Here is a 23,155-nt window from a genome sequence, read left to right on the forward strand (position 1 = left end):
TGGCAGGTGCAAAATAAGCAGTTATGCAAACAAGCCCTAATTTGCATAGTTAATGTTAAAGTGTCATACTTCTTCTAAGTACATGTGCTTGTAGTAATTGATTGGATTGTCAACATTGTGACCAGTGTAATTTAATTAACCAATCATAGAATATGCAGATGTGAAAGTAATTTGCATAATCAGAATATTTCATGGAGATATGAAGTTTCCGAAATCTTGTTTACTTAAGTGATGAAAACTTATGATTCGGCTTTATTTACCTCCTCCATTACAAATAAGTACATTATTTGCATAATCTTAGCGGTAGAAGAATGCTGAAAATTTCAAACGGATGAAATCCCTGGTAGAGATTTTCACACATGGGTGATGCAAATGATTTGCATTGTTATGAGACGAAATCACTTGGCGAAGGTATGGGGTCGTGGAGCTCTACACTAGTTCCGTTTCCAATGCAAACGGAATTTTTCATTCATTACCTGCAGCTTCAAACTGATGACAACACCCACCTTCACTATCTCTGCGAAGTACCGGCCGTGGATAAAGTTGTCTGTCTTGATGAAGATGTCCCGCAGAATGCCGCACCCTGCCGGGTTGTACTTAGAATTGAACTTGTCAAAACGGTGAAAGGTTTGCCTATCCTGTAATACGACAGAAAGGCGTTTGTACCGTACTGTTCTTTGCTGAAGTATTCATTCACATGATCATATTTAAATGGGGCAGTACCAGTAGGGGTCTCACTAAATTCTGAAAACGACTGAAAACACCCGAAAACAACTTTCACTTATAACCGAAAACACCTTAAAACTACCGAAAACAACCGAAAATAACTTGAAAGCTGTTGGAATGTTGGAATGAACGAACAGACGTGCGATACATGTCTCTGCTCATATGTCGTTCTTACTTTCCTTAAAATGCCCATACTACGAGTACATCTATATCACAAAATTACACAAGGAGGAACTGATTTTCTCTAAAACTATTGCATATTGTATGACAAAATGTTTCACAAAACATGTCATTTGCTCATTCTTGGACATACCTAATTTGCATATTTGCGAATCTCTCCATGCGACCATATCACCTCGTGGGAAGGACAGGTTAGTTACTCTATTTACATGACATTCTAATAACTAGGAAAAAAACTTTCACACACGCAACCTTTGGCAAAATGCCAGCTTCTATAAAAGCACTTGTTTTTGGTGTGGTGAGGGAGACGCCTCAGTCGAAGCCTACTGGTGTAGTATTGTGTGTGAGCAGCTTCACAACGGCAAATCACTGGGAGGGAAACATACTACGTTTTTCCGGAAATGTTGCCTATCTAGTTCTTCATTCACACTTTTTCATATGCATTCGTACACATAATACATACTTCAATACGCATCTCAATCGTTTTGTGTAAGAATTACCCAGGTGTACGTACGGTACTGCCCAGTGCCCTAAAATAGTATTTGCACCCCAATAGAGGCGCTCAATTGGTTGATATAGGTGTGCGTCGCACATACGTCAATGTCATCGCAAAATACTCGGAATTTTGAGCGTATATCTGTGTATTGACTGAATATGATACGGACGAACGTGTATTCAAGTTCGTATTAGGTCCAAATTTCTGGTTTTGGTAAAGTATGCGGCCGTTTTCGATAACCAGGTTGCATAGTAAAGTCAAGGTGAAATGCAACTTCTTCAACAGAATGTCAACATGACGGAACCCTCATATGGAATTGTATATACGCACTCGTGTGAATGCTCCCTAACTGTAGTAGATATTACTGTAGTAAGCGAATAGCAGGACTCACTGCATGGCAATCCAGACTGTCCACTGTCAAATTGTACGCTGTTAAACCTTCTTCGTCAAAAACCTGCATTAAGTAGAAAATAATATTAGACCTGTTTATTTACGCATATCTATGAAATATACTAACAGTATATTAACAACACACTCTCACATACTACCGTTGCGTTATCTGGGAAACCTGCATCTTCAATTATCAAAAGAAACAAAAATGGAGTCAAGTTTTAGTTACCGAGAACAACTTTTCACATCTTAAATACTCACCTCTTTTAGTGTCTTTTCCTTGGTATCAGCTTTGATGACAATTTCTCCGCCAAACTGATTAATTTTAGTCCGCATGAAGTTGAGGAGAGACTTCTGGTTCATACAGGCCGACGCGTGGATGTGTGTATCCACCTGTGTGGTGAGAGGAGCACATGTTACCATGGTTTAGGACCTTACATAGATACACTGCAGTGCAATCCTGTATCCAAATCTCAATGCGCTGACCGAAAGCTTCTAAGCTGTGTGAACTATTCAGATATACAGTTTCTGCAATACACATTTTGTTCTATGTGAGCGTCCGCCGTCAGATTATGTCAACAGGATTGCTCAAAAGTTTTGCCACTTTAGCAACTTTGAACTTCACCTTCCGAACATTGTAGAAGTCCCTGTGTGGGGATTGCTTTGTCTCTGCCGACTCGGCAAGTTCGTTCAGAAGTTGGTGGATCTTGAACCTGGAGTCTAAAAACTGAAGTCGGCGATAGCAGAAGGATTTTCTGAAAAAAAAGCAAAATGTAAGTCACCACAGCTGTTCACTCAGTCCATGCCGTGACTCTGCACGCACACCCCGTATAGGGAAGCTTGGCGCTTGAGGATCCTACTAATCTTCACTTCTTTAACGCTACATAATATATATATATATATATATATATATATATATATATATATATATATATATATATATATGTGTGTGTGTGTGTGTGTGTGTGTGTGTGTGTGTGTGTGTGTGATTCATTGTTCATTGTTTATATATATATATTGGACATTGTTTCTATAACTACTACGGCATTCCAGAACTTGAACACACATTTGTTAAGTCCTATACAGTACTGTACATAGCTTCTAGGTGCCACTATCGGACTTGGTCTTACTTTTATTTGACCCATCCATAGCATCTCTTGTTATCCTGGTAACAAATCAACAAATACAAAGAGTCCGCTGCAGTAACAACGGAACCCGCTAGAAGGCAAACTTGACCTTCGTCTCATCAACTTTGACTTACCTCCCCAAAATCATGAACATCCATCAATTGATTCAAGAGTTATGCCGACCGCACCTAGAGTCACTCCACCATATCCAAACCAAAAACATAACCTTCTTACGAAGGTAAAATGCGTCAGTGATTTGAAATGTAGTAGACATTATGAGAAGACGACTGTAGGAATGAACAGAGTTACTTACATTGGTCCATCACTCATCAGTGCCAGCATCAGCATGTAGTCTTTCAGGAAGGCATCCTTGTCGGGGTAAGGTAGGTCTATGGGCTGCCCGGCATTCATGTTGGTATCATCCTTATACACGTACACCACACCTTCCACCATTTTGTAAGGGTAGTTTAAGTTCTCCGGTACGTTGCGACAACGAAAAGGATCGCCGTACTTCCCTGCCCAATCGGTGTCTGAAATAGAATCGATGGAAATTAGAGATACATCTCTCCCGGCCATATCCCAAGTCAACTGTACTGGTTTGCGTCGCGTGTGTCCAAACCAAGTGTTAAGTATGAGCGTAAAACACGTAAACAGTCCACCACATACATGTATAGAGTTAGATATACTCACCCTCATCAACACCTGTAAAGTCGCTCTCGTTCGGAGTCGGTTCGTTGTCTACCATGCGCAAGTAGCGAGAAGTTGTTTTGGGGTAGCTTTGAAAGTTGAGACGCATGTATTTTTCCCTGATGGACAGTGCTTCTAGCAAACCTTTGGATGCATCTTGTAGGTCACGAAGTGGAACCTATGTTGTCAAGAAAAAGATTCACCAGAGTTACTATTTAGTATAGTTACTATCTATTTACGTATAATACCCTATTCTGTACCATATGTAACGTTACATTCATCCATTTAATATTTGTATGTTAGAAATTTAGATCATCTACATGTTTTTAGACCACATTCATTCATTTCATGTATCTAGTGTTTCTTCACTTGCAATTAGCCCCATAGGCATGAATTTGCAATAAAACATTTATCATTATCCATACTATTTACCCCTGCGATTCCCTCTCCATCCACCAGGACCCTCTGGTATTCCACAGTTGTTCGGTCTTTCATAGGCACAGACGAGGCAGAAGGCTGCGCAGAACCTGCTTCCACCTCTGATGCCGCGGTCATGGCCCTCTTCAGGAATTTGCGAGACTTTCTCCTGGCGACAGGACAAAAAGTAACATAGATTTAATATATCAATTATAATGTAACAACGAAAAAACTACATCGAGATACAGTGGCGTTTCCGTTTGACAGTTTTGACAGTAGTTTTATTGAAACTTATTAAGACTATCTTAAAACAGACAGAACACAGTTTGCATAGATGTAATTGATATTGCAAAGTTTCAAGATACAATAAAAGTAAACACATGCATGTTTTGTGTTTTTTGCACGCAATAATCCAAGATGAAAATGTATTCTGACTCGCGTCGTGTGTAGAATATTCAAAACAGATGCTTCTACGAGTACACATATCGAATTTTCTATCATGACAAGGAATCTAATAGTATAAGCTTTGACCATCAAGAAATATTTACGTCTTTTCCGTTGATTTTTCGTGAAGCTCTTCATCAATGTGTTTTTCTTTCGTGCCTCCGAAAACAATAGGGCAGTCCTCGCCAACCTCGTAATCCTGTTTGAAAAATGAAGGGCACAATAGAAGCTTTTGAGTTGACAACAAGGTTTAACAAGTTTATTTAAAAATGCACGGCTTTGAAGCAACTTATTAAGCGCTGAATTGCGCCAACATGTACAAACACATTCATTAACAGGAATTAAACAAGTTCATTATATAGCAATATAGCAAAACAAGGTCCTTAAGTAGATTAGAATAAGTGCATGTCATTCGGGTATATAATGTCATTCGGGTATATGATGTCATTCGGGTATATAATGTCATTCGGGTATATGATGTCATTGTAATATTGTATAGTACAATCGAGTAATCACATATTCAACAAGTGTACAAAGTATGGGATAGGAGACTTTTGTATCTGTTTGTTCTGCAGAGCGGAATGTCCAGTTTGTCGGAACTGCGTGTTGTGCGTCCTGTAATGTGGTTTCTAGATGGAGGGAGCCAGTCCCGGAAGTCAGACCGCAGTAGTGACTCGGCGAATGTGGTGCAGAAACGGGTCCGTGCTACGGTCGAGTGTGGAGAGAGTGTGGTGTAGTCGGTGTATTTAGTTCCTAGAATGATTCTACACCCTCTCTTCTGGACACCCTCTTTTGATATTTTTACCTTTGCCAGAATGGCTAAGGTTATGTTTTGGGCGTGTTTGTGTGTCTGTGTGTGTGTGTGTCTGTGTGTCAACAGCATAACTCGAGAAGCCTTGGATGGATCCTGATGATATTTTGGTAGGTGGGTAGGGGTCGGGAAAACGAAGGTCAAGTTCGATAATGGGCCCCCTAGCGGCTTGCTAAGGTACTGCAGCGGAAACTCAATTTTTTAAATCTCGTGTTCTGGACATGCTGTGGTCATAATTTTTGAGTGGTAAATAGCCCTCGAGGCAGAGAGTAAGTGCTGTGAGTTTGGGCCCCCTAGCGGCTTTTTTGGAACTGCAGGCGCCGGTTTCCTTTCAAACTTTAGACGAGAATAACTCTACAACGTGTTGACGGATCGTCATGATTTTTGGTATGTAGATAGAATGAGTGATGACTTACAGAATGGTATACTAATTATGCAAATCAAAAGCTAATTTGCATCATTAATGAGGACATTTTATAAATCCACTGCATTCCATGATAGGACTTTCAAACTTGTCACATATGTAGCTGGGAGGGAGAAAAATGTCGATAGATATCAATTATGCAAATGATGACCTCATTTGCATAATTAATGAGAAAATATGAACATGTTGACGGATCATCATGTTTTTTGGTATGTAGGTAGCGTAACTGAAGGCCTACATAATGAGATACCAATTATGCAAATCAACAGCTAATTTGCATAATTAATGAGGATATTTTATAAATTCACTACATTCCATGATAGGACTTTAAAACTTGTCACATATGTAGCTGAGAAAGAGAGAAATGTCAATACATATTTATCATGCAACTGATGATCTCATTTGCATAATTAATGTGAAAATATGAACGTGTTGACGGATCGTCCTGATTTTTGGCATGTAGATAGCCTAAGTGAAGACTTATATAATGTGATACTTATTATGCAAATTAACAGCTAATTTGCATAATTGATTAGGAAAAGTTGATAAATCCACTGCATTCCATTATAGTACTTTCATCAAAGTTGTCACATATGTAACTGAGAAAGAGGGAAGAGAGTGGATCAAGAATGGATCAAAGGATCATCATGATTTTTGGCATGCTGATAGCTTAAGTAATGCTTGATACAATTTGATTTCAATTAATTGTAACTTGGGATCTAATTTGCATAATCAATGCCGAAATTTTATAAACCAACTCCATGCATATAATTATAAAGAAAATGAAATGAGTAACGCATTTGTCTGCAGACATCATTCTACATAACAAACCTGGTATATTTGGCAAAGGTATGTGTTCGTGGAACTCTAGTTGATAACCTACAAGATGGCATTTCCAATTCATGGGAAAACGTCTTGTCTCTCAAGCAAAAGACTGACTTGGATGACTCACTACTTTGGCCATTTTCACACAAGTCATTGCAAAACTGCGAAGAGTCGTGAACCTTGTTTTTACCGACTAAGCCCATGTTGACTCGACTGTATCGATGACGTCTACTGGTGCGAACGTCCGAAAGCTTACCCCCAAAAGTTGGCTTCATGATCATTATGAATATCCGAGTAAGTGGTCAGGAAATTTGAACAATTGACAAAATAGCCTATGGTGTATCAAACGAAAGATACAAAGTTTTGAAATTTTTACTCTCTCTCTCACATCTTTGACTTTGGCATTCTGTGACATAAGAATCCTTCTATATACATATATTTTGCAATTTACGCCATATAATAATATACATATATTTTGCAATTTACGCCATATAATAATATACATATATTTTGCAATTTACGCCATATAATAATATGGCGTAATATAAATTAATACATGTCTACAAGAACCACCAAGTATGAAACCACCGATAACACCGGCTATGCGGATGATATAGGTCTGTCTCGCACCATCCCCTGTGATGCTGTCGAGACTGATGATACCATGCAACAAGAAGCCACACAACTGGACTCCTGGGCAGCGGAAAAAAACATGATCATGAATGGGGACAAATCCTACGAACTCAGACGGTGCTTCTCCAAACACCCTCCCGAGCCCCCTCCCCTTACTCTTGGGGGGAAAGCAGTGCCAGTGGTTGACTGTGCGACTTACCTGGGTTTAAAGGTACATTCCAACCTCAGATGGGACAGCCATATCACACATGTGACAACGAAGGGCTCCAAACGACTACACTTTCTCCGCTTACTGGCCAAGGGCGACATGCCTCCTAATGACCTGTTAACTGTCTACACTACTCTAGTGAGGCCAGTGCTGGAATATGCCCACGTTGTCTTTGTTGGATGCACTGAGTCTCAAAGGAACACTCTCGAACGCGTACAGAAACGAGCTCTGCGTATCATCTACGGACACAGCAGCAACCCAGCGTCGTTAACTCCCTTGCCCACCCTCCAGTCTAGACGAGAAAACGCTGCAAGATCGCTATACACACAGATGCTGGCCAGTGACCATCCTTTGCACTTCATGGTCCCTGACGACAGAAATGTTGCGACAGGAAGATCATTGCGTAACTCGAGTCATCGTACACTACCTAAATGCAGGACCGAAAGACTCAAACGATCATTATTATACCAAGCGACAGTGCTCCACAACAACTCGTTTTAATCTAATCTCACAGACAGTTGCAATGTTCACAAAGTGAAATTTCTAATTCTTTTAAAAAAGAATGACTACATGTGTTTGTATTTTGTATTTTATATGTACGTAGTTTAAGTTTAAGTTTATGTTCCAGATGTCAATTTCTCTCCTCCGTTATGATTTTAACACCTTCGATTTTAAACATTGTGAGTTAGCGACTTATTCAGATCGTGTCTCCATGTACATGAAATCTGCTACGCTAATAAATTCTTGATTGATTGATTGATTGATTGATTGATAAGTGGTGTAGGCTATGTCGAAGTAGGTCCTCAATACGGGCGTCTCCTCTGGCGCCGCCCAGGTTTGGGACCTACTCCGACTTAGACTATACAGTACTACTTTTATATTACTTATATATTTGCACTTTTGCAGCTGACTTGCATGATTTACTGAATAGCCAAAAACGTTTCTTTTAGAAATGGGAAAAAATTAATGCACGTATAGATGTCATCCATACAATCGAATCAACATTGCCTTAGACCAAGGGGGAAAATGAGATGAGATCTTTTCAGGTGTCTGAAGAATTGGCTCAAGTCATGGGCATGGTACATGAATCCTACCGCAGCCTTGAGTTGCGACTCACTGGAAAACGGGTGGCAAACTGCAGAGGTTGGGATCTGAAAACAAAATCACATCATTTGAAACATAACGTGGGCACAGCTTACATTTGACGAAAGCTGAATGAAAAGAGCTAACCTCACCTGGAATAAGTCATGCTTGTGATCCTCTGCTTCTTCCTTTTGCCGTTTCATGATAAGTTGAGCTACATTGTGCCATTTGGATCCTATAGCGCTCGATTTTGCCCACAGGTTCCGCCCGGATCCCTGTCCAGACGGAGGCGTAGTTTGTGGAGCTGGACACGACAGAAGAGTTACGTTATTGAGGTTCGGCATTAGGGAAAGTCAATCTACACAACTGGACAGAGGTTTTCAGTTTTGGACGGTGTACTGGGCTGGATGACGGTACCAGGTATAAGGTACGGATGACGTGTTGAAACAGTTGGCCAAAGAGGGATGCCTCATTTCTGGATTTTGGGAGTGCATAGAAGGTCATGGAAGGAAGCAATGCTGACAACTGTTGTCCTTTACAGGACAATTGGACTGGCATCCGACATGTTTGTACATATGTGGAAAATGGAGGATACGAGCAGGAAAATCGTCGATCATCGAACTTGAACCCTTCAGCTGACGTTGTTTCCAAAGAGGAATCGCACTTAACACATAAGCCAAGAATTCGATCCTTCTCACTGTGGGCAAAAGAGAATTTGATCAACTACAGTTTCACTAGTGTTACATATTATGGAGTCTAGAGGCGTGCGGCTGTCCTAAAAGTTTAGGTCGACACTACCATCAGTGGGTTATACAGAGCTGTAAATTGTTAAAGCTGCAGGATTTGTAAGATGGTGTAAGGCTATCGCCTGGAATGTTGCTGTGTTACGACCAGGTACTGAATTACGTGATGACTCTGTATGGAGGCTGATATCGAGACATCAGTCATAATCCGTCTCCTTTGTTAGGAAAGAATATATAGTATGAGTATAACGAGCAGTTATATGTGGCAGTTATATGTGGCAGTTATATGTGGCAGTTATATGTGGCAGTTATATGTGGCAGTTATATGTGGCAGTTATATGTGGCAGTTATATGTGGCAGTTATATGTGGCAGTTATATGTGGCAGATTGATTAAATCATTAGGTAGGCGACAGAGACATATTTATTGCATCACCATTGCCTGCTCACACGTCACCCATGTCATTGATCTATTTGTTGACATGGCTAACCTTTAACCTTTGTGCTGTTTATGGACCGACAGAAAGTGATACTTTATAGCCAAATTCGAACAAACCTTTAAATCTGGTGTATGTTATACTTGAAAACCTTTAAATACAAGTAACAATGGATGATCTAGCGTCGATTCATGTGCGACTGTACCAAAACGTCATCACGCACACATGTATACATATATATTCGTATATAAAACATTTTTGGTAGGAGATTAAAACCCAACCTGGGCCTCCCATACAACCATTGGGACATCACAGTTCCGTATGTCTTACAGGTCAAGCCTCTTTCGGGCTTGCCATACATGCTGTATCTACAAAAAGGGAACTTTCACTCTACATACCCTAGTGTACTGCTACAATATCCCTCCAATGAATCCAAAATTATGCGCAGTAATGTTAATATAAAAACAGAATGATCTGCTAACCTACCTGGCTGTTGTTGTTGTTGTTGTTGTTGTTGTTGTTGTGAGGTAGAGTCAACATCAGGGGTAGGGATGGGGGCACGAGGTGCAGCAGAAGACATGTTGGAAGCTGGCAGTGTCTGGAACACATTATACCAGCATGATTACAAACCAAACGATGCCCAGTGCGAACACGGCGTAGAATGCCACATACCTCAACGACTTTTGCTCCTTCCAGTTCATGTTGATACTGGTTTTTAAGTAGATTTTCTTAAACACGTTCATGGTCTCCCCAATCGCTTGACCTGACTTGTACAATTTTTTTCTCTCTGCTGTGAGGATTCCCTATTGGATCATCATACGTGCAACTGTACAGGACCAGCCAGTGGGAATATCTCCACGTCACGCGGAGCTGTCTGGATAAATATCACACAGTGGGTCGGCATCCAGGCTATTTCAGGCGCATGTAGAGAACATTCCCCGCACGTATTACCTTACCGCCACTACTGACGGCCACTGGTGTCAGGCCATATTTGCGTTGTTGGATAAAACAAAGGGGCATGTCCCCCACTCGACCAAGGTCTGGCAATGGTAGGCAACATGATAACTTTGATCTCTTCCACAACCCGCGAGGCTGGAGAGAAAAGTGTCGAAGATGTGAAGAAGCGCATGTGGACGGGCGGCAGGGTACGTGTACATTTCGAGTATGGCCACTAATTTTACAACGGACTACGTTCTTTGGATTGTAGCAGTTATTACCAGTCCGGCAGCCTCATGCAGACCACAGTATTCCATGGGCTCTACATGTTAAGGAGATGTGTGTTGGAGATGTAAGGCTTTGCAGGTTGTATTCAAATATGCAAATGAAAACTCACGATGAATGGGGTAGGGAATCTCCCGAGCAGCCCTTAACAACTGCCTGATATATTGATTGTTTGTCTGTTTATTAAGTAAGAAATGTAAGGTCTTTGTATAATATGTATCAAAATTGATGTCTTTCTCATTGAAAAATGTCACATGTTGCAGAATGCCTACAATGAAACAGAGAGAGTTTAGACAATTTTCTAATTGATGCAAATTTGATTCCAATTAATATTTCAACTATATGAAGCATCACTTCAGCTATCTACATACCAAAAATCATGACGGTCCGTCACCCCCTTCTTGAGTGTTTCAAAGTCTGACACAAAACCGGTTACTGCAGATCCAAAACAAGCCGCTTGGGGAGCCAATCCTTCAGCACTTACTCTCAGCCGCTAGAGCCATCTACGACTCAAAATCATGACCAGAACTTGAGATATCAAACACGAGAGTTCCGCCGTAGTACCGTAACAAGCCGCTAGGGGCCAAAGTCTCATCAAGACCTACTCACATACCAAATGACAAGACTAGAAGTGGGTACCGGTACAGAAGATTCAGGTCCTGGTCCGGTTCAGGTCTAGAGGATCAGGTCCAGACCTGATTCAGTTTGTGAAAACTTGTGAATAGACGAAACTCAAAACAATGGCCCATTTTGCAAGAAATCTTTTTTGTGGAGTATACTAGTATTGGACTCCCACTGGCGTTATAAAATCCTACAAGGCTGACTGCATCTCTACGATTGATTGTAAATGTTGGCAGAAATGACTATAGACTCTACTCTACTTCGCCCTTATCATTTTCTTCGACCGGTTAGCCCCAAAAGGTGTGAATGTATGATCATATAATCTGCTAATTTTCCAATAGGTCCAACATCCGGTCCACCGAATTTTCTCAGGTCCGGTTTTTCTGGACCGGTCCAATAAGAAGAAAAAACGGTTTTGCACCGTACCGGTACCCAGCCCAAGACAAGACAATGCATCCAGGCGTTCTCGAGTTTTACTGGTTCTCTACAAACACACAAACACAGAAAACGCTACCCAAAATATAACCTTCTTGGCGAAGGTAATAAGATATGTATATATATATGTATACCTATGTAATAAGAATGAAATTTTCACCATGAATTATTGCATCATCAAATAAATTGTATGGATGACATCAGTGCGCAAAGTGATTTTTGCCTGATTTTGTAATTTTTTTTACCCTTCAGGCTCCTTCAGCGATGGTCAACATATGACAAAATATGAAAGAGCTGTAAGAAATGCTGATTACAAAACGTAAAGAAAATCCTCGACAATGCCGGTTACTCTTTTCTCTGGAACGCTATGAGGTCATAGCTAGACAATAAGCAAGTACTTAGCTAAGAAAGAGGCTGGAAGATGTATATATCAAGACATGTTTTCTTGTCTACAGACAATGGTAAGTTAAGATTTTTCAAAAAACTAAAAAGGGATACTCAATGGAAAATTATCTAACGTTACTAGGTAAATATGAGGTAAGATCAGCAATGTGCAAACTTAGAATTATTTAGCGCCCACCTCCTTGAAATTGAGAACGGGCGGTACAAAAAGCTACCTGTGGGCAATAGAATCTGTAACTATTGTATTTCAAAACCAGTGAAAGACGTAATACTTAATATTTCTAAATGCTTTTGTCTAACGACCAGGAAAGAAACGAGCTATTCGAAGAGGCCTGCAAAAATTTCGAAACATTAGCTGACGAACACAAAACTATAACCCTGTTAACGTCACATAACCCACACATCATAGAAAAGTGGGACACGTCTTCTTCCACTTGAATCAATGAATGAATGAGTGAATGGATGGTTGTATGTATGTATGTATGAATGAATGAATGAATGAATGAATGTATGAATGTATGAATGTATGAATGTATGTATGAATGTATGAATGAATGAATGGATGGATGAATGAATGAATGAATGGATGGATGAATGGATGAATGAATGAATGAATGAATGAATGAATGAATGAATGAATGAATGAATGGTTTATTCGATCAATATGATCAGACAAAAACTATATAGCATGTCATGTGATTCTGTGGACTACGTTGAACACTTTTTTATGAGTGTAAATGTGTAAAGCCTTTATGGGCGCATATTGAAAAACTGTATTGTATCAACTATGGCATACTGTAAATGCAGAAATGTTCGCGGTGGATTAATGTTCGCGGTTTTCGCGGTGACCACTTCACCGCGAATTTAAATCCACCGCGAACATTTTTCTATCATGATATTAGATTGCAGTCTATGGTGTTACCGCGAACTTAAATCCACCGCGAAAAGTCCATTTTCCCGCTACCGCAAAATTAAATCCCCGCGAACTTAAATACATTTACAGTATCATTATCATTAGACTTGCATCATGTAATTGTTGGCTATAAGCTCTATAATGTTGACAAATTTCAGTATATAAACATGTTGATAATGATTGGAAAACACAATATTTCAAAATACAAATACGGAAAATATGTAGGAACGATAACGTCACTTTTTGAGCAAGAGTGTGTACTGAGAGGTATTTCTTGATTCTCTCTTCTCTGTAACATCTCTGTAATATTGTAAATAAAGAATAAAGTCCATGGCTACGGACGATGGGAAGATCTTTAAAAAAAATTCAAAAAAATAAAAGTATATAGCAGCCACAGGCTGAATTGCATACTTATACACTTAAAATCATTGGCTAGGCAAATTACTGCTTTTACGAAATTACAGAACAAAACTTGCATTCTTAAAATCAACAATAAACGCTTAAAACAGATAGGTTTAACGTTAAACCGATGTGGAAGTTTCCACATACACAATGCGTGGCCACACGTAGCTTACAATAGCTAACATGTTCAATATATGGCTAGAGTCCATTCAGGAGGTTGGTCATGTACGGGATAGGACTGTTCTTGTATCGGTTTGTCCTTGTCTTAATTGTGGCTAGAAGGTGACAGGACACTAAGTCCCTGTTGCTGATGTCGCCGCGTGTAGGTGGGAACCAGTTCCTGAATGTCTCTGACTCAATCAGACGCCTTGCAAAGCTGCGGCACAGGTCACGACGCCTGGCTTCTAGTTTTTGCAGTCTGCAGAGGATGTCATCCATAAGATTTACTTGCTGTACAAATGTTCCACGTTATTAGAACTCCTATCATTAAAACATTGGGGTGATAGATTTTCTCCATTTTGGGTGCACATTCATTTCTAATTTGCATAATCCATATTTGATTGCATACGTCTCTTTCTAACATACCTGCATGCCGAACATCTGTGGTTCCATTGTTCAGTTACAGTATTCTCCTGGAAAGACCTTAACAAGAACGCCTCAGCAGTTCTAGAGCAAGCTGTTAAGGGACCAAAATTGGCTTTGACCTTAGTCTTCCCAAGAAGGAAAAGTATACCTGTAAAAGTATACCTCCAAGTTTTATGATGGTGAAAGTGAAAATCTACAAGTGTTTCAAAATAAGCGTTAAAGCTAGTTCACCGTTATCAGCGAGGTAATCTTTATTCGTTGTAATTGAAAAAAAATATTTAGGGATATCAAGTCGACACATGGTGGTTACAGATTGCAAAATGTACTAAATATTGCGGCATAAAACCAACTTCCGTCGATTTGCTGTCCCTAGATACCGTGTTTATATATATAACGGATATAGGTTACCCCTTGTATATCAAGTAACTCTTTATTGGCCTTATGAGTGGTGAATTAATCTACTTTGTGATTAGATGTAAATGGGAATTTACATAATTGGTATCTTTCAATATTCCTTTCTTTCTCAGTTATATATCTCCGTTACATATGTTTGAGAGTCCTATCTCGAAGTGCAGTGGATTTCTAAACTTCCCTAAAGCACGTGGTAGGGACCTCAGAAATGTAGACAAATTCAGTCAGTTTCGAACGTCACGTTTTAGGAACACTACTTTGCCATATTGTGTAGAGATTTTAACTCCTATTAGACTTCAAAGGTTACGTTTTAATCATTCTCAATAGTTTTTTTAGATGGATCAGAACTAGGGGTGGGTACGGTGTAATGGTACAAAACAGGTTTTTCTTATTGGACCGGTCAAGAAAAACCGGACCTGACAAAATTCGGTGAACCTGATGTTGGACCTATTGGAAAATGATCAGGCATTCACATGATGTGATCAGGCACGTTTTGGGGCTTGCCGGTCGAGGAAAATAACAAGAGCGAAGTAGAGTAGAGTCTATGGTCATTTCTGCCAAGTTTTACAGTCAATAGTACAGAGGCAGTTAGCCTTGTAGGGTTTTATAACACCAGTGGGAGTCGAATACTCCACAAAACATATTTCTTTGTGGCGAAATGGACCATTGTTTTGAGCATCATACGTTCACAAGTTTTCACATACTGAATCAGGTTCAGGTCAAAACATGGACCTAATCCTCTCTATTGTACATTGAACAAAGCAATTTAGTCGTCGCACTGCCGTCTTGTGTGAGTTTAGATAAACCAGTTCTGTCAATCTCTCTCTTACTAATTATTACCTTTGCCATAATGACTAAGGTTATGTTTTGGGCGTGTGCGTCTGTCTGTGTAAACAGCATAACTCGAGAAGCCTTGGATGGATCCTGATGATATTTGGTAGGTGGGTAGGGGTCGGAAAAACGAAAGTCAGGATCGATAATGCCCTAGCGGCTTGCTAAGGTACTGCAGCGGAACGTCCATGCTGTGGTCGTGATTTTTGAGTGGTAGATAGCCCTCTGGGCAGAGAGTAGGTGCTGCGGCCTTTTTGGAACTGCTGGCACCGGTTTCAAACTTGTCGGACGAGAAAAACTCGAGAATGTGTTGACGGATCGTCATAATTTTTGGTATGCAGATAGCCTAGTCTAACTTACATGAGAGAAATCTAATTATGCAAATCAAAAGCTTATCTACATAATTAATGAGGAAAGTTTATAAATCCACTGCATTCCATGATATGACTTTCAAACCTATCACCTATATAGCTGAGAAAGAGTGAAATGTCAATAGATATCAATTATGCAAATGGCTACCTCATTTTTATAATCAATAATAAAATGTTTGCTGTGTAGGTAGCCTGAGTGAAGACTTACACAATGAGATACTAATTATGCAAATAAGAAGCTAATTTGCATGATTTATGAAGGAATCTCATAAATCCACTGCATTCCATGATAAGACTTTAAAATTTGTCACACATGTAACTGAGGAAGAGGGCAGGGAGTAAGAGAAGTATGTCTGGGTCCCCTAGCGTTTTTGTTTTAGAGCTGCAGGAGCCGGTTTTGTTTCAGACTTTGAAAGAGAATAAGTCAATAAGGGATGAGCGAATCATCATGATTTTGGGCATGCTGATAGCTTAAGTTATACTTGATACAATTTAGTATTGATTATGTAAATCGAAATCTAATTGCGAAATTCTGTAAACCGTTCCATCAAGAGGATAACTCACGAAAGGTACAACGGATTTTCATGATTTTTGGCATATAGTTACCGTCTTTTTGTACAAAATAAAATAGTAATTGTGCAAAATAGTAAATTTGCGAGATTAATGAGAATATTCTGTAATAGCAGTTTCTTCCATGTATCTCTTGTCCTGGACATTCAGATACTTTTTAGCTTCATGACAAAGTGCGGCAAGTTTGAGCCCCTAACATTTGATTTTGGATCTACAGGGGCATTTTTTAAAGACATTCCAATGAGGAATAGCTGCAGAGAGGAACAACGGAGTCATCATTTTAGGCATGCAGGTAGCTTAAGGAGGGATGTTGATAATAATATACAAGTTATGCAAATGAGGACCTAATATGCATAATTAATGAGGAAATTGTATAATTCATATCATTTTGCATAAAATTCACACAAACACAAACAAGTATGAGGTAACCGAACTCTAGTTGATAAGAGTTTGTGTGACCTTATCAAATAACATATAAAACAAAATGCACTGAGGAACACATTTATGTCTGCAGGCATCATTCTACATAACAAACCTGGTTTATTTAGCGAAGGTATATCTTCGTGGAAGTCTACTTATAATTGATCCTTAACAAAATAATCCCTAATTTGCATAACCTGTATTCAATTATGCAAATAATCACTCAAGTTATCGAAACCATCTTGAGTTATCCTCTTTCGCAGTCTGAAACAGAAATGGCCATTGCAGGTCTACCACTCAAGAATCAGGGCCATAGCGTATCCAGAACACAAGATATCAGCTGCAGCCTGTTAGAATGCGCTAGGGGATCATTATCGAATTTGATATAGACCTATTCGTTTTCCCAACCTCTTTTCACCTACTAAATATCATAACGATCCATCTAAAGTTCCTCGATTCTTTCTAAATGATGTGATTTTCCATAGCCCATTAAGAGCCACCTGGTGGCTATTTGTATGTTATGTGTATGTCTGCCTATCAGTACAGTTTCATAATTTCCAACTTGAGAGTATTTTTTTTACTATTAAACACATCAAAGGAAAGCTTCCATGCACCGAACCTGCAGAATATCGCGCTCTTACATGCTTCATCAGTCTGCCTCAGCAACAACAAATTTCATCTTGTTTTTATGAGCTTTTGCATGTCTCTATACTACTGGTGCCCTCTCAAACAAAAGACCAGTTTACAACATCGTAACCAGTTTGTAACATCGAAAGCAAAAATTCTGTGATCCTGCGTATGTGTTGTTAATGGTGGTTAAGGCGCAAAATGCATTTGTTGTCTTGTGGGTCCACTTTGGGAAGCTGCTTTAAAAGCTTTTCTGGTCTCCCGGGAGCCCCTGACTAAGTGCGGAGCCCCTGACTAAGTGCGCCCGAGCCCGGGAGCCCCTGACTAAGTGCGCCCGAGCGTGATGGGATAAATGCAGTCCACGTTTTGGCAGTCTTTTACTAACCGCCCTGGAATTAAAATGTGACTAAACATGATGCTTGACATCGTTTTGAATTGTATTTGTAGGGGAATACTAAGTTTCAGGATAGCGCCAAATTACTGAAGAAGGGAACGGATAATTCGTGTGAAATGTGTTCAATTAATGGAAGGTCCACCCCAAACGCAAACACACAAATAGTGTGGCGTAATCTGCAGCGCGTTGGGCTCAGGCCCAAGAGATCCCGAGTTGGAACCCTGCCATGTCACCGATCGTGTGCCCCCGGAAAAGGCCCTTTACACGACTTTCTTCACTTCACTCGGGTGAAAATGAGTACCTAGAGCCGTCCCTCCGATAGGACCTCAAATTGAGGTCCAGTGTTTTGGGGGGAGCCACACCCCAAGCACGTTAAAGAACCCGCCACACTTATCGAAAATACTAGGGGGTCTCCCCGTGTGAGTGGATCAAACCTTACAGTCGGTACACAGACAACAAAGTCTTCAGCAAGTTGAAGTTGGTAGCCTCAAACGAAAGAAGATAAGAAGGGTGTCGGCCGGGAATGATATTCAAGTTTTGGATATCTGTTTCCAGCCTCCGGTTGAAACAACCTGAAAAGGAAAGATGCCAGACCGCTTCTATCAGTGTGTTCAGTCATTGAATGGACGTGTCTAAAGTAATGATGAACAGTGCCCTTCCTTCTCTACTTACATTGCACCGTGTACGATCGTCATGCAATAAAGTTATTCTTTGATAGGACCCTTACACGGGCACTGAATGCATCAAATAGGGACCATAATTGAAGTAATAAATATGTAAATGGTGTAGTTTTGAGATGCCATCTTGACAATAGGACTTTAAAAGTCAAGTAAGTGATCAGGTTTTACCCACCCACACAATGGGAAGTTTTGATTTGCTGTTTATATTTGAGGACCTGGGGATGCCGGTACAAACCACCAGTGGTCCTGGTTTCTGAATACTGTAAATGCATTTAAGTTCGCGGGGATTTAATTTCGCTGTAGAGGGAAAAAGGACTGTTCATGGTGGTTTTAAGTTCGCGGTAAATTTCCAATGCGAAAACCGCGAACATAAAACCGCCGCGAAAAGTTCTACATTTACAATATCTCACCATCCACCAGGTCTGCCTCACCCCTGACCATGGCACCTGTCGGCTATCCTTCACGGCTGACCGGGCAGATGTCACTGGCTGGTGTCGTGTGTCTAAAAAACGTGCAACTCCTCACAAGTCGCCCCGCGAAGGTCATAGGCCACAAAGTAACTAAGGTACCATAGTATTTATATTCTGGGTCACAGCCGAACTGTAATAAACATGAAATACTTGAAGGTATACCCGAATGATTGTCTAACTCGCATTTGTCAAGGAATGAATAATCAATTATTGCATCTGTGATGCAGATAAATTACGTCACTCATCAAGTAGTACATTTAAAATGTCTAGGGCGCCCTCGCCTCATCCAGAATGAATCTTATCAACACAGACTTTCAAGTAAAGCATTGTATCTTATATTTTTTTTATCGCATCTTATCTCTGTACCATGATAATTAAACAAATAAGAGCATTATCTTCATTGGGTTTAATTTGGTCACATTCTTGTTATACCTTGACAATAACATGCCTATCAATCCCAGATGCATATTTTTCAATGTTGTTCAAATGCAACGTCCATAACGTTACATTAAGCAGATATGATGTTCATTTATGCCGCGTTGTGAACTATGCCTTTTCCGGAAAGATCTTTTCCGGCAGATCTACCAGCCACACGCGGGCTACAACATGACAGGGTACCAAATCATACTCGATACAGAGCTATTTCAGCATGGACAGAATGTTTTGCACCAGACTGTAACCTCCTTGATTTTCCGTATATATGACACAATTTGTAGGCACTGCGTCTCCGCATCTGTGGGAGGTGAACAATACTTCTTCTCGAGATTAAGAAAAAGGAACTAAAATATGCAGGTTCTGTGATGTTTAGACACGATGGTTTAGAAGAGAGTAGTTTTTGTCTGTTCACGTGGAAAAAATCGGATGGAATTTTGTGGCCTCTTTGAAGAGCTCCTTTCTTTTGTAAGTTTAGTCTATTCATTCGTCCGCCACATTTGACGCGCAGTATTTGCATCAGCACGAGTTGCTGGTAGTCACAGACTTTTAAGCTGAAAGTAATTTGATGCGAGACAACAAAACGTTTTGAATGCTCTAAAAACGGCTACTGTAAATGCAGAAATGTTCGCGGTGGTTTTATGTTCGCTGTTTTCGCGTTGCCTATTTACCGTGAAAACCTTAAAACCACCACGATCATTTTTCTATTGCAGTAAGGGCCTACAGTGCACGAAGCTACCGCGAACTTAAAAACCATCGCGGACAGTTTTTTCCCGCTACCGCGAAATTAAATCCCCGCAAACTTAGATGCATTTACTTTATTACTGTTATCGGTGATTTGCTGCACATCTCTTCACGTGATAGGTTAAACAGAAACAAAGCTGTCCAATCAGAAAATGGGTATATGTCAAGAGAAAAGGTGTTCGCGCATATTCACATCCACCAGGTTATATATGTGTTTTTACGTATGCCACATGAAAGACATGTACGCTAAGGCAAGTTATTTAAGTAAAATCAGACTATGCGAGGAGTTATTTCTTTTACTATGGAAACACGGGACATCTCCATTGCTTCGCCAAGAAGGTTATATTTTCGATAATGTTTGTGGGTATGTTTGTGTATCTGTGTAAAAGACCAGCATAATTCGAGAATACCTGGATGGATTGTATTGATATTTGGTATATGACTAGGTCTTAAGACCTGGAAATGATTAGTTTGGGCCCACTTGCGGCTTGTCACGGTACAGAAGCTGAACTTCCGTCTTTGAAATCCTAAGTTATGCAAATAAGGACCTCATTTGAACCAATCATCAGAATATTATATCATAGCCTTCTTTCGTAAGATAGATTGCCCATGTTTATCATTTGGATGGAGAAGATCAATCAATATAATTATGTAGATTTCATTTGCAAGATAAACTAGTGTTCTACGACCCCATACCTTCGCCAAATGATCCTACCCTTTATAATTGCTGTATTAATTGTGTTTGTCATTAATAATGCAAATAAGGTCCTCATTTGCATAAATTATATTACTTAATCATCTCCTTCACCGAACAACAGACGTACACGATCTAAATTAAGAAAGAATGCTTTTATCGTATTTTCTGATAATCTATGCAAATGAGGACATCATTTGCATAATCAATATTCAACGCTGTTCACCTGTACATAGCTTCCAAATGCTACAAGTATGAAGTTCCCGTCATTTAGGGGATCCGCAGGTCAATCCGCCATGCAAATTGATGGTGGTCGATTATAGTTCAGGGCCTAAAACTTCAAGATTTTTTTCCTGGTCAAATGGGTAGAAATCCTGGCAGTTTTGAGGTGGGTGTGACAGGGGAGGGTTTCTACTTTGTGATTAGGGCCAAAAAGCTGAGTTTGTGTGGTTTTCAGGGGGTATAAAGTTGGGACTTTTTTGTCCTAGCACATGGCCTCCTCACTGGGTTGTGGTGCGGTTTTGAGGTCATGGGTCAATCTTTCAGTTTCCCGGAAGTTCTCACCGTTAGATTCATGCCGAAATGTGGTTTTTCGGATAGCTGAGATGTCGGGCTTTCATATGAGGGTATGTTTGTGTGCCAGTAACGTCAGATAGTTGAGTTACTAACAGTTGCTTTCTCCTCTTTTTTTGTATAGGAACCCATTGTTTAGAGGCTGCAAATTGAATCACCTGCGGATACCCTTTACCACAACGACATTACATTTATAGCATTTCCTCATTAATAATGCAAATTAGGTCTTTATTTTGCATAATATATATCTACCCATATTCTTCTCTCTCAGTTACAAATGCCACATGTTGCAATGGTCCTCTAATGGGACAATTTCCTCATTAACTATGCAAATTAGATACCAATTTGCATTAATAATATGTAATTACATGAAGCATCACTTCAGCTATCTACATACCCCAAAGTCAAGACAATCCGTCAGCTCCTTCTCGAGTTATTCCCTTCCAAAATCTGACACTAAACTTGCCCTGCAGCTCCAAAGCAAGTCACTAGGGGGGCCAAACCTATACCAATTACTCTCAGGATCAAGAGCCTGAGCATGTCCCGAACTCGAGATATCAAACCAGGAAGTTCCGCTGCAGTACCGTTGCAGGTCGCTAGAGGGCCCAAAATCTAATCGTTTCCAGGTCTCATCAAGACCTACCCACATACCAAATATCAATACTATCCTCGAGTCATGATGGTCTTCTACACACACACACACACACACACACACACACACACACACACACACACACACACACACACACACACACACACACAAACGCTACCCAACATATAACCTTCTTGGCGAAGGTAAATATCTGAAATGCAGTGAGAATTTTTCAAATGTACTGCGAATAACTAGGAATGTATTAAAATCTTCATTCAGACGACATTCCGGCTTATTCCGCCTCTCGTGTGATGAAGAGTATTAGGTCCATTTGGAATTCCCGCTCGACCGGATGACAGACAATTAGTATGATAATGTGGAGAACCTCTGAGCACCACAAGAAGAACACCATGGGACCTCAGGAGACAGGTTCCCTATGACAGTGTGGCAGCAAGGCAGTCGTACAAAAGGTAGGGTTTGCCACAAATAATTGATACGTCGAAGCGTAATCCACACGACTCTCATATACAGTGTTGTAAATAAAATATAAGAAAAATGTTAAAAGGTATAGGCTGAAAAGTTTCAACAAAATGTGTAAATTCATTACACCTCACATAAGGTTGGAACCCCGGCTGTGAAGAGATACAGATCCTGTAGGTACTACAGTAGTGACGGTCAAAGATGCAGTGAGTTGGAATACAAACTGACTATTGACAAGTCGTGTCGCTCTTACTTGATAACCGAGATCATGAAGATAATGCGATTAGGTAATGTGAATAAGCTTCCTTATTGACAGTCCAATAGCATTTGCCACACACCTCTCGTTGTTTCCGTTTTACAAAGGATCATCTTGAAACCGGGGAGTCGTGACGTATCTGATCTAGAAAAGCGTCCACAGAACAGAACGGAACAGAACAGTGCATTACACTTAAATTTCCTAAACCTAAACCTAGATTTGTTTTCAGCATAAACGCTAGACTGAATTCAAGTAAAAACCTCTCAGCTCTTTTTTAAACTTGAGAAAATCAAAAGTACGTTTACGTATATTGTGAAGGCGGCCTAGTATCTAATTCAGGTTTCCAAGAACACCAACATTCATTCCGATTTTGTGATGATCTTAATCAAAAATAGAAATACT

The 23,155-nt window shown here is 40.0% G+C and overlaps 1 protein-coding gene across 3 annotated transcripts in view; it reads right to left on the reverse strand.

The window, feature by feature from the left end:
* The window catches only part of LOC118405574 (AMP deaminase 1-like), a 34,953-nt gene that overhangs the window by 10,787 nt on the left and 1,011 nt on the right, over positions 1-23,155 (reverse strand). For all 3 annotated transcript variants that reach the window (XM_035805122.1, XM_035805124.1, XM_035805123.1), the window contains exons 2-11: positions 10,116-10,227; positions 8,604-8,755; positions 4,572-4,666; positions 4,039-4,192; positions 3,610-3,784; positions 3,233-3,449; positions 2,418-2,547; positions 2,054-2,185; positions 1,794-1,856; positions 507-638 (exon numbers count right to left, since the gene is read on the reverse strand). In XM_035805122.1, the coding sequence (XP_035661015.1) occupies positions 507-638; positions 1,794-1,856; positions 2,054-2,185; positions 2,418-2,547; positions 3,233-3,449; positions 3,610-3,784; positions 4,039-4,192; positions 4,572-4,666; positions 8,604-8,755; positions 10,116-10,227 (1,362 nt within the window). The remainder of the gene's footprint in view (positions 1-506; positions 639-1,793; positions 1,857-2,053; positions 2,186-2,417; positions 2,548-3,232; positions 3,450-3,609; positions 3,785-4,038; positions 4,193-4,571; positions 4,667-8,603; positions 8,756-10,115; positions 10,228-23,155) is intronic.

This window comes from Branchiostoma floridae, chromosome 18, assembly GCF_000003815.2.
Source record: "Branchiostoma floridae strain S238N-H82 chromosome 18, Bfl_VNyyK, whole genome shotgun sequence".
NCBI classification, from domain to species: domain Eukaryota; kingdom Metazoa; phylum Chordata; class Leptocardii; order Amphioxiformes; family Branchiostomatidae; genus Branchiostoma; species Branchiostoma floridae.